General features: G+C 39.1%; 1 protein-coding gene across 1 annotated transcript; it reads right to left on the bottom strand.

The window, feature by feature from the left end:
- Positions 1–404: 404 nt before the first annotated feature.
- Positions 405–17,806, bottom strand: LOC139688118 (43 kDa receptor-associated protein of the synapse). The gene is made up of 9 exons (XM_071585545.1): positions 17,787–17,806; positions 16,500–16,857; positions 12,842–12,993; positions 8,265–8,571; positions 7,023–7,223; positions 5,823–5,921; positions 4,564–4,755; positions 3,786–3,985; positions 405–747 (listed from the first exon to the last, which is right to left on the bottom strand). Exons 1-9 carry the CDS (start codon positions 17,804–17,806, stop codon positions 405–407), a joined length of 1,872 nt encoding a protein of 623 aa, XP_071441646.1.
- Positions 17,807–18,346: the final 540 nt, after the last annotated feature.

The raw sequence follows: 18,346 nt of genomic DNA, 5'->3' as shown, positions 1-18,346 counted from the left end.
GGAAGAGGACGGGGCCTCAAGATCACTGACCAGTGATGCCACTTGGAAGCCGGCTTCTGCGACACATGCATTTGAAAGTCGGATCAACGACATCGAGAGAACTAAATTCAAATCTCTAATACTGCCGATGGGAAACTATTATCGTGTTGGGATAATGAAACATCCCATGAGAACACACCTACACATTCACGCGCAACAAACACGTAAGAACACACAATCGCAGGCACACGAGTACGCAGTTGCACACTCACGCACTCTCCTCCTCCCTCCACTCTTTCGGCGCTCGTTTTCGCCTCGACGAGCTACAGACGCATTCATCTCTCCCTCCACCCCCACCATACCCACGCCCCTGTGGTAAGAGGGGTATCTACGGGTATGGCGCTCCACGTTGGCCTCCTCATCTCTTACACCGAGGACGTTGCCGTGTGATCCAGAGAGAGACTGGCTAGGCTCAGGCTCCGCGCGCTGTGGTGGGACGAGGAGGCCAGGCTGAAGGTTGAGGCTCTGGCGGAGGCCAGAGGCGGCAGAGGTGGCGGGGGGAGATCGTCCGGGTCGTCGGGATCTACCAGGGCAGTCCCTGTGGCCACGGCTGCCTCGTCATCGCAGCAAAAGAGGTGGAGGCGGGAGCCAAGGGAGCGGCGGCACTCCGGGCACGGCCGCCGTAGCGACGAAGTGCTGCCCGCACTTACGAAGGCGCTCTTCGACTCCGTGCCCCCACCCCGGCGCCTCGGGAGCTCTCGAGCGCACCTGATAGCGACGGGGAGAAGCCAAGCATGACATTCCTTCAAACCACATCTGGGATGCACAAGAGTAAGAACTCTGTGTCGCGGTGGGCTAAAGCAGTATTTAACCAATGCTATCCGAGAATCTCAGATGGTTCACAGTAAAAATTATTTAATGAAATTGTGGCAAATTCCAAGAAATTCTGGAAGATGCTGCAACAGTAAATTTTAACGGAGTCATCCGCTAAATGTTCATTGCAATGCATTAATTTCAGAGTGTAAAAATTATTCGTCTTTATGACCAGTTTAAAGATGAATATATATTATGATTAATTTCTAACTGCAACTTTTTTTACATGGTGTTCTTCATGCACTCCTTTTGCAACTCAGTATAAGGCTTTGAACTCAGTATAAGGCCCCACTTAAATTTATTTTTGGTAAAATGCTCTTGGACATGAGTTAAGCTGTCAAATAAAAAGAAAACAAATAATCACTTTACTAGCCAAATATATGCTCCTTCCTAGAGTCAGTTTTTTCTTTCTAAGTGTTCATAATTGCGTTGTACTCTGGGAGTCACAAGGGGGTCGACCGGGGGATATTCAACCAGATTCCTTAAAGGAGGGTTCATCGAGTTGTCATGGGATATTTAATATTTAAAAAAAGGTAATATATGTATGGTAGCTCTATGAAATAAAGATGACACAACAGGGTGTTGTCCATCTAGTTTTTATATGCAGATATTGGCATCACAAATCCCAGATATTAGACATGCTCTCTTGGCTAGGGATGACTACCACCAGGCTTCAATTCGTGGAAGTATTTGATACCCGTATGAAAAGACTTAGTACTTTTTAAGGCACCTCGCATACCGCCGACTTAGGGGATCATCACGTACACATTTCAATGGCATCAATTAATTTGTTGTGAAATATTTCAATACACACAGTTAAGATATTGACACCTCAAATCTAGCACAAAATAAGTTTTAAAGCACGTTTTACGGGTACGTTAATAAGATCTAATAATGCAGAATTCTTCAAACCACCGCCGCAAAAACCTACGCAGCCTTGTAGATCTCATACTGATTTAAAACTGTATATTTTCATTTCAAATACACATATGTATATGTTTACGAAATACGCATGATCGTGTGTTACATTAATTCATCACGTCATTAATTCATAGTGAGAAATAACTCTTGAAATCGCGATCAAGCCTCCTCAATTAAATGAATATGGAATGCAATGAGGGCATTAAGAAATGTTTTAAGAAAAACGAATCATGAAAACGTCGTATAGTACACTTGTAATCGCAATCTAAAAGATCTACACGAATGTTGAGGAGCGCTTTTCATATAAGGGAAATATAGACAAAACAAATTTGAAATACCTACTATACCTATACTTATTCTCCGTTTGATTGACCTTACCAATGTTGTGTTAAATAAAAAAATATCATGTAAAAAAATGAAAAGCTACTTTAGTGAAAGAGAAAAACAAAAATTGGGCTAGTATCAGAAATGAGATGGGCATACACATATGCTATTAGACGATAAGGCAGCAGAAACAGATGGAATATAAACGATACATCGAAGAATGCATCAAAGGTCGTAACCTCTGTGAGGGAGTGGAGAGCGAAATGAATGATAATGGTAGTAGTCCAGATATTCTGAAAAGAGAATTTGACATGACAATGAAAGGATTAAATTATATCAAAGTGCCCTTAAGCGGGTAATTTCAGCGGAGAATTCCAGATACTCGGAGGTAAACCAAAATTCATTGCCCTCCATTAAAAAAAATATAATTAGTTTTCGAAAGGTTTATAATTTTAGCTCTAAGACCACATATCCTAAGCTTCATATTTTGGGGCAAGTAAAATTAAATTAGAAATATTCTTAATTATGGTACGTCTGGTGAAATATGATTTGTGAATGTCATTTTTCACAATAGTAGCATCTGCCGCAGAGTTTTAGTCTATGAGTCATCAGACAATATAATTGGTGTTCTATAAAAGATGGGTAGCTTTCCTTTTCCTTTGTCTCATAAATTTTACATGTTCCCGTTGTTTCAACTTAATTCCTCAAATTCGTGACACTCTCTATGGGTGTTGCATAAATCTACTCGCGCGTTGAAGTCCCCATTTTTTTTAAAAAACTCAATTGAAATGCTGCACTCCCGAAATCTAAAGAAAGGCAACATCTGGTCTGAAATAACAGCCTACCCAGCGAAAAGTAACATTAAACCTATTCTTCCTAAGAATTAAGTATAAAAACTGGGTTCCCACAGTTTCTCCCAAAAGAGCGAAGAGATACATGGACGAAATTGGATATGTCATATTCAAACATCTCCGTCGCGTCGCCTGGTCTTCAGGGGCATTGAAATAGATTTTTAAGCCACTCGTACACGTTGTGCGTAGCCACAAGTTGATGTAAGTTGATGTTATGATGATGAATGATAAATTAATTATAGGACAAGTTTTGATTTCATGCATGAAATAATGAAGAACATCGAGGGAATTCTGGCGTTGAATACAGCTTGTAGCTCGAGAATATACAGCATACTCCCGCGATGTTCTGGTTGATCCATGGGTTGATTGGTGGTCCAGTCAGCAAATGCGTATTCAGTTTCAAAGTCGTAATAGATTTGAAGATGCTTAACAGAAACCCGGTTGAACTGTTTTCCAACGATTTGAATGACGGGAAAGCGAATAGAAAACGCTGGAGTCGTCTCCACATAACTCTGATGCCTTCAAAAATGAGATGTTCTAAAGAAAAGAAGCCAAGAAGGCAACATTAAGTTGACACAACAGAAATAAAATGCACTATATCGGTAGCGATATACAAAATAATATAGAGTTGAATGTTGATGGATAACGTGACAAAATGGGTCAAATGGTCCTGCCATGTTTTCTCTTCTACATTGGACCAAGATAGATTGCTTTTTTAGTCACAGATTTCACCTAGTTTTCCCGCACATTCCTCGTGTGAAATAAAAAAAAAATGTTCGTAGAGCCAATCTCCTTTATGTGGATGCCCATTTGGGTTAAGTAACCTTTTCTTTTTACCTCGCGTGAAGTATGTGTGCACAGGGTAGCGCCTCGAGTGAGTCAGCGCGGAGTCCGAAGGCGCGACCGCACGCGCCGCACCTCAGCTCTAACTCTGTCTCCACGGATGCGGCCAGCCGCTCCTGGGCCGCCCTCTCCCCGTCCTCTCCGAGGGTGGCGTAGATGCGCGCGAGGCGGAGCCGCACCGTTCTCACCAACATCTACGCACGAATGCATATATATATGTGCCATCAGCAAAACAAATCAGAGGGATGAGAACCTAAGTTGTATGCCTTCCTACGATGCGAATTCGCACCAGTCATGAACTCAGGAATGCCGTATCACAACCTGAAGATTTATTCTACATTTTACTGATTTTAGAGAGGGAAATTCACCAAAAAACACAATAGCGTAAGGAAAATTAAACAATATTGCTCAAAGAAATGAAATATGTTCCTTCATATTCAAGATATTTTATCGAAATTAATGTCGTTTGGCAAAATTTACACTTTTTGGAGGCTCTTCTGCTAGAGAGAAATTTGAATTTTTCTTTCACTAGCAATATATCCTGCAATTTTTTTTTATTTCCGGCCAGTATTCGGCATGCTAATGCAGAATATTTCCCCAAAAATCTATTCCGCCATCACCTGCAGCATTTATTACAAATATTTTTTGAATTTTTATTGGTGTTAACTCCATTTATTCCGTTTTACAATAACTAATTACAGTTATTACCTATGGTATAACATAGATGGAATATTTTTAATATTCAAGTGTCTAACGTTTAGCTGGTAGTCACCTTCGCGCCAACTGAAGTGGCAACTTCCAGGAGCCTTGTGTTAAATTCAAGAGGCCTGCAGCTGCAGATTTTCCTGCGCAAGCGCAAGGCTTCCAGACACCTGGCTACTCCATCCATGGCCTCCATTTGCCCCAAGCGGTCCCCCAAGGCAGCACTGGCTCCGAGAGAGGCTTCATATTGCCTAAAAGCTTTCTGAAAAGGAAACAGAAAAAAGGAAATGATAAATAAAGCGGAAAATTTACTTAAGCTGTTAATGCTGTGGCATCTTAGAAGAATGTTTCCATGGATTTATGCTTACAAAAGTTAAGTTTGAGCTTTTTTATATTTAAGCTTACTCAAATTTATACTTACATTGCATTGGTATTACCTAATAGTGTAAAAGCCTGTTGGAAATGTAAATAATATTTTACATGTTATCTGTAGTTGTATAAATATAATACGTATTCCCATATTACAACCAAAGAAAGTTTAAACTCAAAAAAGCATTCTTAGCTTTGATGACCTTAAGTACCAAGTCACTGCTTACAGATTATAAGGCTTTATAGATGCAGTTTATCTGGTTTGTAGATTAATTCATTGGGTAATTCACAAAGGCAGTAAAAAGATAAATAGGACACACACACACACACACACACACACGCACACGCACACGCACACGCACACTCACACGCACACGCACACGCACACGCCCACGCACACGCACACGCACACGCACACGCACACACACACGCACACACACACACACACACACACACACATATATATAATGTCTAATATCATCCATAAAGCAGTTTAAAGCGCATTATGCTGCATAATTCAATATTTTCTATAAATGATAACAGCGGCTGATACATTTTTCAAATACCCATTTTCCAATAGAAGAGAAATCTTTTTAAAAGCCATTACGTTGCCTTCTTTCGAATTTGCAACGCACTTTTTCAGTTCCATTGAATACCCTATCGTCTTCAAACATTTATTTATTTCTTTAACACACTCATTTTTTTCAATTCTCAAAGACATTAGTTGAGATCTTAAAGTTCCTTTCTTCGAACTATGCCGTGGTATCACTCCAAGAAATAGCTAACACAATACATGCTAAAGTGAAAAACAAATAAGAATGGAAATGCGCTAAGAAGAGGAATAAACAAAGCAGCCCGCCGACCATTATTCGCGTGTGAGAGCGCCTTTTGCCGGACTTCTCACGAAGTCAGACCCTCATTCAGGGAATTACTTTTCTTCCCTCCCGCACACCAACTTACATTTATTTCTGATTTTTTCCTAAATATGTCTCCCATGATTCGGATACTCCTAGCATACGTTGCTTGATCTCCAGAGACAAGGGCCAGCCTCGTTGCCTCCTAGAAAATAAGAAAATTGCGTGATAATAACAGATTATATACAGCGTCCCACAATGATGGAGGTATTAATTTTTTTAATACCGTCTAGGTGTATAAATGTACTATTAATACATTATTTGATGGAATACGTTTTAATTTTATATCTATTCAACTTATGATATCCATTAATGGACATTATCATTTCAATTAATAAGCCAATCACGGTAATCAATCCCAAGATTGATTTGATAGATGAGGGTATTGTTTTTATCCAACCATGGAAATTCCCTGATTTTAGGTATAGAACTCTCTAGCATAAATAGTGGGCCGAGTACAAATATTTATCACATGCAAAATTTTGCCCCGTAAGATAAAAACCTACGCTCATATTTCGAAGCTATTGCTTCAGAAAACCTAATGAAATTCAGCCCAAAATAGTGTGAAAGCATACGGAAATCATTTAAGAGACAACGTTTGGTGAAAGTTCAACTACCCCTCAGCACACATAAATATTTAGCACGACGGAACTCACTGGTGAAAAATGCTTCGTTTGAATCAGATATATTTAATTTTAAATAAAATGTATTCACATGCAGATTTTCACTTATAATCGTATATCAACTACGATGAATGAAAGACTGCATGGAAACTTAAATTGCTTATACGAGGGTTACTATTTATATTTTCAGTCTAATAATGAAAATACAGTAATTTATTGTTAAAACTGGCTTGAAAATGTTGAACGTTAGCGTTCAAATGGCCAAACGTTTAGATGGAAACGTCAGATGGCGTCTTAAGCACTTAGTGCTGTCAAGGCTCAAAATATAAATAGCAACCCTCGTAAACATTGCCGATGATTTCTGCACGATAGTTAATTTAATTCATTCTTGACTTAAACTATCTTACGGCATAAAATGCTCATTCTTAAAAACGTAGGTAAACTCAATACAAAAAATTGATGCCAAGCTCCATTGAGCCGCTTTCACGAGTAAAAATGTTCCAAGCCAAAAGATTAGCTTTTTTCTCGGTTGATTTGAGCTGCAAGTATAGTTGTGTACTCTAAGTTTCTCACTATTAACCCCAATTGGACTTTTTAGAAAACATTTTGCCGATGATACGTACATTGCAGTAGTCTTGAGCGTCTCCGACTTCTCCTTGCTTTCTTAGAGCTGCAGCCATCTGCAAAAGTGCTGCTCGATGATGACGGGAATTGAGATCTCCCAACTGAAGTCCTCTTGAAAGATCGTAAGCCTTGGCTGCCAATCGCCCACTTTGCTCCGCATCCTGCAGACGTCCGAACAATTCTGATAATCCCACATACACCTGTTTGTTGGAGAGCGGAAATTTTCCAGAATCATCACACTGAAAACGCAAGTATGAGAATAAATTTCCGTGGTGATTTATTATCTCATTTAATAACTTTCCCGTCGTGGCTGAAAAATTTTCTCATGTCATATTGTTATATCACCTTTTCAAGCGAGGTCTTCAACTAACAATACTTTCCCATGAGGAAATAGCTACGGTGGTAATATCGGTCACACATTCACTCAATAAATCCAGAAAAAAACACCAGTGAGATTGAAACACACGTTTGCTAGAAACAAAATGAAGTATTGTCCATTAACAGTTAAATATTTACGCACATTAAATGAAAGAGCTATACAGTACTTAATGTTTAACTTTACTCATAGTTTTTGCAGGATATTTGAATATTTCCCATTGAAATTTTGTAATGTTAGCTGAACTTTGTTCGCATAAATTAAAGAAAGTTAAGATTTGTCAACATACGTATAGTGCGAGATCTGTTCAATAATTATGGTTCTCTAAAATAAAAAGGTCTGCTTTTAGTCTAGCTCTGTCTTCTTCATATGCAACGACGTTATTACAGGGCTGTTATTTGAAATTGGTTCCCCTGATCATCATTTGAAAGATACGGTGAAGTAAAGTGTGCTTGAAGAAGTACCATTTATAATTGGATTCAGGCACAGCCTTCAAGCAATATATTTGAAAAATCCTTACAATTGACAATGATTTCAAAAAAGTCAGAGTGGTCGCAAGAATGCGAAACACTGCAGAATATCTTGGGAAAGTTATTCAGCGCAAAATTGCAATTGATTTGTTCCACCTCGCCAACTTTTAGAGGAAAAAGATAGAAAAGGAAAGGAAATAACGCTACTCTAAAGCATCTTTCGCTTGCTGGTGACACCTGGCTAATTGATTTGTGGACGATTTCATCAAAATTTGGAAGACTCGTTGTTCTCCTCCCTCACGAACTCGCAGGGACCGGGAAGCTGGAGGCCGGCGAATTGTCAGCTGAACACGCTTATGTTGGTTGTGTCATAGGGTTTAATACCCGCCTCGCACCTGTAGTTCTAGCGCTGCATCCCTGAGCGCCGCGGCTATCTTGTGAGCTCGTTGGAAGGACTGCAGGGCACGGTGGAAGTGCCCCATCTGGAGGTATACGCCTCCCACCGCCAAGTGCGCGTGGCCGGCTGTTAGGCACTGGTCGCATTCGTTGTACAGAGAGTGCCTCCCGTAGGCGAGGGCCCGTTCCAGGGCTCCGAGCCTCTCGTGGGCGCGGGCAGCGTTGAGGCAAGCCTCCGCCCTCAAACCGGGTCGGTCGAGCGCTTCCGCCAGAGCCAGCTGGCGCTGAGACAACTCCAGCGCCTCCCTGCGCGGAAAGGAGAAATCATGTGCAATGTGTGGTAGACCGGTGCCGGCAATTTAAAATTTGGTTGGCGGGAAAGAATTATTTTTCATTAGCCAACAATAAAATATTGATAAGAATGAGTGAGTCCCCAGTTTAGTGAATTGAGTGTTTTAAAAGATTTCGCACAGTAGGTCTAATGACTGGGATACGGATTGAATGCTGTGACTTATTAAACTGAACTTCACCCATCCGGAAAGCAGAAACTATATAACTGCTCCATTGAATAACTTAATTCTATCCAATTATTTCCTATAATGTCAAATATACTGACGCTTAATATTAGAAATTATGCAAAACTAAAATTTTGTACGACTTATGTACGAGAAAATATTCGTAATAACTGTACTTCCTAACGCTATACCAAAGTTCCTGATATTCCAAGACAATTCTTAATAATCACTGAGATGACCAAAACCTGCGATGGAAACAAAAAAAATGAAATAAAATGTTATGAAGTACCAATTCCGCCCATTTTATGTAACCACTGAGTGTTTTCCTTCTATTTTACAGCTGAAAAAGTAAATGTCTTATGTTAATTTGTTGGCGAAGTTATTTCTGAATTAAATAAGCGAAAGTCGGTAACCGAAATAGAAAATGGACTAGTTACACATGCCATTATAAGGACAAATGTATGCACAGCAGTTATTGTAAACTTTTCTCAAGATTATCCCAGTACATTTATTGCACATCTTTAGAGGACCTATTATGAAGTGATCCCTAAAATTATACAAAACAATTACCATTTTCTTGCATATATTGGCATCTCCTGCTGCGGAACGCCTCTGTTAAAAATTAGTTAACTTTAATGCAAGGACAGTTCCATTTATTATTTAAGTCTCCATGGTGAAAAAGAGCTTGATTTATTTAAATTTTAATCTGGCGTAAGGAAGTAACCTCTCGAACACGGTTTTCTCAACACCCTGCACATGGGCATTCAATTGAATAAATAACTTTGTATTCATCATATGGATGTACGAGGGTCATCCGGAAAGTAGTACCCGTTCGCGCCGCATGAAGTGCTGACGACGCGAGTAGCCGCTGGACGAGGTCAGATAGCTTCAGTGGCTTGTCTGCCTTCTCTGAGCCAAGTTGCGTGACGCTAGCATTGCCTGTGTTGTTTCTGTGATTGTTTACAATGTTTAAAAAAATTGAGAACGCCGCCAGTTGTGAAGTGAGGGCAGTGATTAAATTCCTCAATGCAAGAAACGTTCGCCCATGTGATATTCATCGCCAATTAAAGGAGGTGTATGGAGACAATGTAATGGACGAGTCGTCTGTTCGGCGGTGGTGTCGCAACTTCAACATGGGGAGGGGGAACACACACGACGATGAGCGTTCGGGGAGACCGTCTGTCATTACAGACCAACTGGTGAGCTCAGTTGACGAATTCGTGAGGAACGATCGGCGCGTCACAATTGATGACATCTGTGAGCATTTTCCCAATGTTTCTCGAACAATTGTTCATGAAATTGTTAAACACCATCTGCATTATGCAAAAATTTGTGCAAGATGGGTCCCTCGCGTATCTCAATGAGCTGGCGGCGAAGGACTATGCAGCAGGAATACAGAAACTTGTCACACGTTATGACAAATGCCTTAATTTGCTTGGAGATTATGTTGAGAAGTAGTTTAAAGTATCCTCTTTCAAATAAAATTTTTTATGTTTGTTAATATTTACTTTTGTGTCTTTATTTCACGAACGGGTACTACTTTCCGGATGACCCTCGTATTTGAGAACAGGATGGGGTAAGATATGTATTCAAGAGAGAATATCGTCATTCTCTGGTTTAAAGAGGATTCATGATTGTCCCTAGATCATTTATTGGGATCAATAGTGTTCTCCCGCACAGACGACAATGAAAATGCAATGATTTCGGATAACACATTTTGTCCCCTGGAATTACCACATTTAGAATTCATCAAACAAACGCTCCAAAAGCGCATCGTATTGTAATATAGCAATAAAAATAAATTGGCAGCCATTTAATCATTCCATCCCTGCAGTTAAGAGGCATTCATTTCATTGACAACTCTCTGGGTCTTCAATTGAACCGTGCCGGCGCCGAGGGTGGTTATGGAGCTTATAAATTTAATATTTTGCTCTCGGGAAATATTACCATTTTACGGTTTGTGATAGTTTTGAATCAAAGCATAATATTTCTTCCTCCGCTCCGCCCTCCAAATCTTCAGTTTTCTACGGCCACAGTAAAAAGGGAGCAATACACAGATATTTCGACTATTGCCAACCGATTATGTGCTCATGCATATGAAATGTGATTGAATACTTTTTAAAAGTGAAATGAAAAAGTTATTTATACATAAAAAGTCATTTAGCGGTGGCAACTCCTACCCTTGCAAATTATGAGTGCGATAAAATAATATTGGTGATGAGAATTTAATTACACTTTGAACTGTATTAATGCTTGTACAACCAATTACAATTTTCTAACTAGTTGATCAAATTGTGAATAATTTATCTGGGGTTGAGAATGAAATTGAGAAGAAAATATCTTTGCCTCAAATATCAACTTAAAGGTGTGCTACCCAACAGAATAATCTGTCCGAAAATGTTTTTTTATTCTATCATATTCTCATATGCCTCCACAATCAACCTTTCACATAGAGAAGATTTGGTTTCCATTTTCAAATTCGTCTCTTAACATAAAATTCGTTAAATGAACCCCGATCGAGGAGGATTAAACAGGAAATCTTTTCAAAATGAGAGGCATCTTCACCAATGCTGGGCCACACGTGTTCTGCATATTTCATGACGGAATGAGGATGAGTTTCAGTTAGTTGGCCGGGGGGGAAGGTCGTTTGTTCACTTTAGGGCCTAGTCTGCGGAGGGTCACAGCATGGTTTTCTCGCCCTGAATAGTGTATTAAAACCGAAGCTCCCTTGATTGACTCGGGATAAGAGCTGATTTAGCACGGCATCCCCTTCCGTTCATCCCCCGCCGTACCCCTCACCGCTCTTCTCCTCCTTTCTCCATTCAACTTCCCCACTCCCACTTTTTCACCACCCAGTCGTTCCTTTTCATTCATCTCCCGAGTGATTTTTCCCGAGCCACCTTCTCTCTTAATAATTCTTCTCGATCAGATCATAAACGATGTCGTGAGAATTGATTTTATCCCTGTCTGCACGCAAAATCCACTTACCTACGGGCTCGAAAGTAATGAAATGAGGCCGGAAAATATAGAACCCAAGAATGGGAGTACTTTCTGTAATTTCTTGCCTCATATGAAATAATACATTTCGCCAGCTTTATCAAGGTATTGCTCCTTAAACTTTCAATTTATGCTTCTGAAGAGTCTCATGCCCTTAGACTTCCTTCTGTGACCACTGACTTAATAAATACTGAATTAATTTTTCGTCCTTTTTAAATAAAAATCGACGGAAATTACAATAAAAACTCACCAGGGGTACGCTTCACAAATTCAATTTATTTTGCAGCTTTTGGATCTTAATATGTTGGAAATTCAGACTTTAAAAATTAACTTGCAAAGAACTTGCGAAGAATTCATTTTCATTCGTTTATCACTTTGGTCACTTTATACCGTTTGAACAATCCTTTTCTTAATCTGAAACTATTTTTGCATTTAAAATATTCAATTGTTCTGTCCTCTTTTTGACGTAAATCCATTATATATATTTTGCAATTTTCAAAATAAACCTAACAAACATAGGTGTGAAATAAAAATAATTCAATATTTATCCGTCTAACGTACAATATAACTAACGTATAGCTACTATTTCACTTAATAATATGCATAGCTGTCTATATTTTACAGCAAGACGTGTACCATATCGATGCCCTCCAAACATTTCCTTTATATTATCCAACAAGAACATTTTATCCAGCTGACAAGCACATTAATAACACTATTCAATCAAATAAGACCATAAGTGGTCACTTTCATTATAATTACGTTGAATTAAAAAGCACATACATAGCTAAATATTTCCACCACTCGATACAAAGCCTTTCGAGCCTTAAAAAAAAGGTTTCCAAATAAATTTCACTGATTCTAAGGGAAGTGAAACTTATTCCGCAGCTAAATTATGTTACTTGATAAAGATTCGATAAAAGACGGGAGAAAATACAGATAGAGGCTTTAAACCTTTAAGTAACTCTGTAAAAACTTAACACTACGTATGCTGCAGGGATTCTCTACCATTACAATGGCACTTGATTTCTGGGTCACGGAGGACAGTGTCACGAGGATCTCACCTGTACTTTCCCCAGTCAAGATGTGCCTGATACAGGTAACCAAGGAGAGTGAACTTGTCGTCCCGGCGTCGTATCCGCTTTAGGGCACTCCTCCATTTCCTGACAGCTGCCTGCTGCTTATGCTGGTTGTACAAGCGAAGTCCCTGCTCCACCTTGTCAGTTAATAAAATGTGCCATGTTAAGAGCGCTTGAGCATAAACCGCTGCGCGAATGGTGTTTCTCATCTGTGTCAGAGGTGAGAGATGAATTCGCAAGGGAAGAGGGAGAAAATGTTTCTTGTAAATATTTCATCATGAATAAATTACATAATATATTAAGTGCATATGATTTCAATATCTTTTTTGGGTCAGAAAAATGGAATTGTTAATCCTTGGCGATACGTTTTTTAACAAGCTTATATAACTTTGCCTCTACATACATATAAAATACATACATGCCTCTACATATAAAAAGGATGACTTTTGATCTCTCATGACATTATTTTCGAATTATCGTCAGGAGAAATTGGAGCAAGTAGAATAAAGCTGCCTCTTTCAGGGTAAAAGTCAGATATTTCATGATTTGATAATTGCTGAACTAAGGATCTGTCTCATAATTTAAATTAAAGAAAATAAAATAAAAATTGACATTGAAACTGGAATTACCTGGAATCTGATGCCATAGCACGCAGAAGTAGCCATTCAATACAGATGTGTTATTTTAATCAATATTGCACATAAAGCCATCTCAGCACTAAGCAGGCTAGATATAAGAGCTTTTAATTTCCTTATTTATTATAGTGTACTAACTTAATGGTGAATTAGATCAAATTAAAAATTAAATAGTTCATTATAAACTTACCCTTTACCTCCCTCCTTCGTTTATGTAATAGGGAGGCTTCTCCATATCCATCCATCTTTCCGATGAGTGCGATCGTCCGTGACCTTTTGCTGGGTGCGTCACATGCCCAAAGTAATGGCATTTTTCACCTGCTATGGTCTAATTTGAAAACTTTTAGCTTATTTGAGAAGAACTAAGGTAAAAATCTTGAGTACAAATTTTCGGCACCACCTGTTTCACCATAGGATATCATAGAGGTAGTTTTTTGGAAATCCTCCCATCTCTTGCCACATATATTTCCACTGGATTATAAAATTAACCCTGGCTAGTCTTTTAATTTGATGTAAATTTCACAGCGTTTTGGAGAGTGATGAAAAAAAAGACGCTAGCATTTCTGAAATTCCGGTAGTTTACACACACGTGTTGGAAACCTTAATAACCTGACATTAATGAAGACGAAGAGTATTTTATCTTGACTGTGCTAAAGATCAATATAAAAAATAGTCAGTTTCGAGAAATTTTCTTTACTCAGCTGAATTATTTCGCTGTACATTTTATGCATGAAAATAATGCGTCCCAAAGGGTGAAACCAAATTCGAAGAATTCGAGGGATATATGGATTCGGAGACGGCCGGGACAAATAATAATTTAATGTGGTCGAAGGAGACCGAACCAGCATCTTATCAGATAATATTTAATAATAATTTCGAGGAATCAGGCAGTGGTGTACAAGTTTATTTAATCAATTCATATTTAAAATATTAGTTGCAATAATTAATCACGCCAAATATTTACGTCACCCTTTATTCGTTCGATTCCCATGTACACCAAAATGGTGGACATTCGGCTTCTGATATTATTATTCTCATCTGTTCCGTTGAATACTTACCATCATCAAGAACCATAAAAGTCCTGAATCCCGTATCTCGAAAGCGGTTATCGGTTTCGGCTGCCGTCGGGGTTGGTTCCAAATGTTCCAATCACACTTCACTGCCGGTTGATAACCCCTGACCGATTGTGTAAGCCCCGCGTTATGCTTCCGGAATGTTTTTTATTATCGTTAAATGTTTAAGCATAATTACAGATTGAAAATTCTATTTTACATTTTTCAATGGCATATGATATTAAAAAACTTTTTCGCAAAGAGCGAAGCTTAAATATATATATATATATATATATATATATATATATATATATATATATATATATATATATATATATATATATATATATATAGTTAAAATGCGTTTTGTTTTTTACTATGGCTTAAATGTGAGGTCTGTAATAGAGGAGAAAAGTTTGACATAAATTTTCGATTGAAAGTGATTCACTTCTAAATAAGTGCTAACAGGGCAATAAGCACTGAGCAATTCTGAGATTAGTTATTTGTAGGATACTGGAAATAAGATAATGGAAAAAAGAGAGATTTAACTTTAGCTTCTACGTTTGCGAAGATAAAAGTCTTTCATCGCTTATAATTTGAAAATTTATAAGCGAAATACTATCTAACAAAGTCTTTTTGAATGTCACTTTCATCACTAACATTGTAGTGTATAGACGTAGTATAAAAAGTTCTGATTACAACTCAAAACAATTTAGTAAATATTAATGGCGGAGTTTATTTGCATGGGTATGCAATCGAGAGACGATTCCTTCGACCCGTAGCAAAGCTATTTCCGGGAAAATTATTGCTTGAATTCATTTTCTTGGTGTTTCAAATGAAACAATAATTTCTAGTTAGGTTTCAGCTTTGGGACATATACTGCCCCAGATTTATTTGACCTTAAAATCACACTTAATTCTGAATTAATTTTTATTAGGCCGTCTGGTATGTTTTCAACCTTCCATTTCAAGCCATTCAGACGGAAACTTCCTCTTCGACTCAGCGTGAATCTCAATCGACGAGGAGATCGTCTGAATCGTGCAGACGCTGAAAAGTCAAGCGATAAATCATCGACTCATTTGCATACTCCCGTTGATATCTATGCAACCCATAGTTCAAGTCTGCTTCCCAATGACCTTTGCGTGCCCGGAAATGGAAGAAATTGCATGTTGTTTAGCTGCGGCTAGGAAAATAGTCCCTCGTCTGATGAAAGCTAATTGAGCCCAAGCACTCTTCTATCAGCTGATTGTTCATTCACAAAAATGAAACAAATTTTGAAAAAATACCCGTCAAGATGGGTCAATCGCTGAGTTTAACTCCACAGCCTCACTCTCAAAGCCTCAATAAGCTTCAATTTTGGAGCAGTGAGATTTTCGTTGGCTAATATGGATACCTAAAGAGTACCCTAACGGGATCATTTCTCCCACCCTCGATTTTTTTCAGATGGCAAGAACATAAACCAAAATTATTTTATAAGATTTATTAGATCCTATTCAACGAAAAAGTTAATCTAAGCTATTTTCATTCACCCAATGACGCACACGTATTTTAAGGATGAACTTTTATGTTGTTATAACTGACCAATAATTACCTTAGATTTTGGTAGATAAACGCTCAAAATAACCTTTCCCTGACAATTTTAGGCTCTAATTTCACATGATAGCCACCGCAAAAGCATCCAATGAGTGATCCATGCTGGTATATTTATTTGTCCGATAGGAATGACACTGCCTCATGTAAACTGATAGTTGACTGATGTGGCTGATACTCACTCCTAGAGCAGCGATGGTTGTAGGCTCGCGACCCACGACGTTCAGTTGTGACGGCGATTTTATGTCGAAGTCGCGCGCATGTGTGACCCAGTCCAATGCAATTGAAAACCATAAATTTCATTTCGAACACCCTTCCAGTGACGACGACTAAGTGGAATCTTCCCGCGTGCACCCTTGGACTCACCCTCCTCCTAGCCAGTTGCTGGTCGACTCTGTGTCTGCACCCGATAAGGCACTCCCAAAGGCCCCCACCACGAGACGAAGACCCGCCGCCTCCCCCGCCGCCGCCCCCCCTCACATACCTCCCCGCTCCCCGGGTACCGTCGTACCCGCCCATCCCCGTGCCCCTCCGTGCCGTCCCGCCCCCGTCGTCTTCGTCATCGTCGTCGAAGCCGTCGAAGACACCGGTGAAGCCGCCGCCCACCGCCGGCACCGGGCCCCCGAACCCGCGGCCTCCGCGGCCGCCGGAAGCGTAGCCGTCGCGACGGGCGTCGGGCGACGGGAGGAGCGCCGTGGCCGAGAGCTGGTGACCCGCCGATCCACTGTGGAAACATAAGGGAGAAACATGGAGTCAGTTGAGGTCATCAGGTTGAGTCAGTGATAGGCATTTGCCTGATGCATAAACATAAAAACGTGTCGTTTGAAAAAAAACTGTGGATGTCACAATTTAATTATTTCACTATACTATGTTTGATTTACATAAATTTAAATTTTCCAATATTATTTATTTTCGTGGTGCATCATCGGATCTTAGAATACCCAGAAAACGTCATCATCTATGTCCAAACTTCACCGATTTCACCAATAGCAATGCCAATGTATTTTGAAAATTATGCTAAGGTCATTTTTGAAATTTTGCAATAAGACCCCAGAAAATGAAAACAATGGCATTTTTTGAGTAGCAGGAAATATGTATTTAGCATTTAAGTAGGAGGGAATAAACTATAGTAGGTAGGACATTTCAAGAAGCTGTGAAAATGTGCATTAGGAAAATACAATGGTGAAAGAAGCATTTAGAAGGAAAAGATAATTAATGTAAGTCCGCTATGTAAATCCTCGTATATAAAGGAGCGTAGAGCTTATGGATCTGAAATATGACCTATTTGGAAGGAAGATGTGTGTTTTTAAAGCCATTTTGGGATGCAGGTATGAAGAAAATGGAAAAAGTAAGTTGGGCATAGAAGAAATGGAACGTAGTTTTAATATGGTGGACAGCGAGGGAAAGTTACTTGGCGAAATCTTGGAGAGAGGAATAACATTCAGACGTATTGAGATGTAAATGCCATAACTTGGATAGAGAAAGGAAGAGTTGACTCGTTAGACTGCATGAAGAAAAGAATAATTTAAGAAATGAAAGAGAAAATAATGTAGGGCAAACATTTGCATATTCTGCGAGTTGTAGAAGATAATAACCATGAGGAATCATCCAGAACCTACCTTTATTGTATAGAGTAACTTGATATAATAATACCGAACCCAGTACAAGGCCATTTCTGACACTGCAACGAATCATTTCGCTTGAATCGCAAGACTCATGGATGTGGTGTCCCAATATTGTTAAGCGATTGCGATATCCCATAGGTGAAGACCCTTCTTCGCTCTATATTTGAAATATACATGTACATCACCGCGACGATATTTTTTGTGGTGAATTCTATTTACAAGATTGAATGGTTAAGATTGAATGGGTCGTCCTTATTCGGGCAAAACTTGTGACGAAGAAATGATAGAAATTGTTCTTGCTCCAATGCCATCGAAAAAAAGTTGAATTTTTATAACCCCATCTATTTTCGGTTACATAATGTTTTTGTCGGATAATTCAATTTAAGCGGTCATACATTAAGTAGTTCTTGCACACCAAAATCTATTAGCAGGATACCCAGTGTTACGAAAAAATGAATATGCATGAGCATGCTACGAGATCTGAATCATAATTTTGCACCACTAAGATTAACTATGACTTACTGGTTGATTATGTATAACTACCTTTACAAAGGATGATGTGAGGCGCGGACTTCGTGGCGTGTGATG

This window comes from Hetaerina americana, unplaced genomic scaffold (assembly GCF_022747635.1).
Source record: "Hetaerina americana unplaced genomic scaffold, ioHetAmer1.1.p SCAF_2, whole genome shotgun sequence".
Classification (NCBI taxonomy): Eukaryota; Metazoa; Arthropoda; class Insecta; order Odonata; family Calopterygidae; genus Hetaerina; species Hetaerina americana.
The sequence above is the reverse complement of the archived record's forward strand: the minus strand, read 5'-3'. Positions and strand labels throughout refer to the sequence as shown.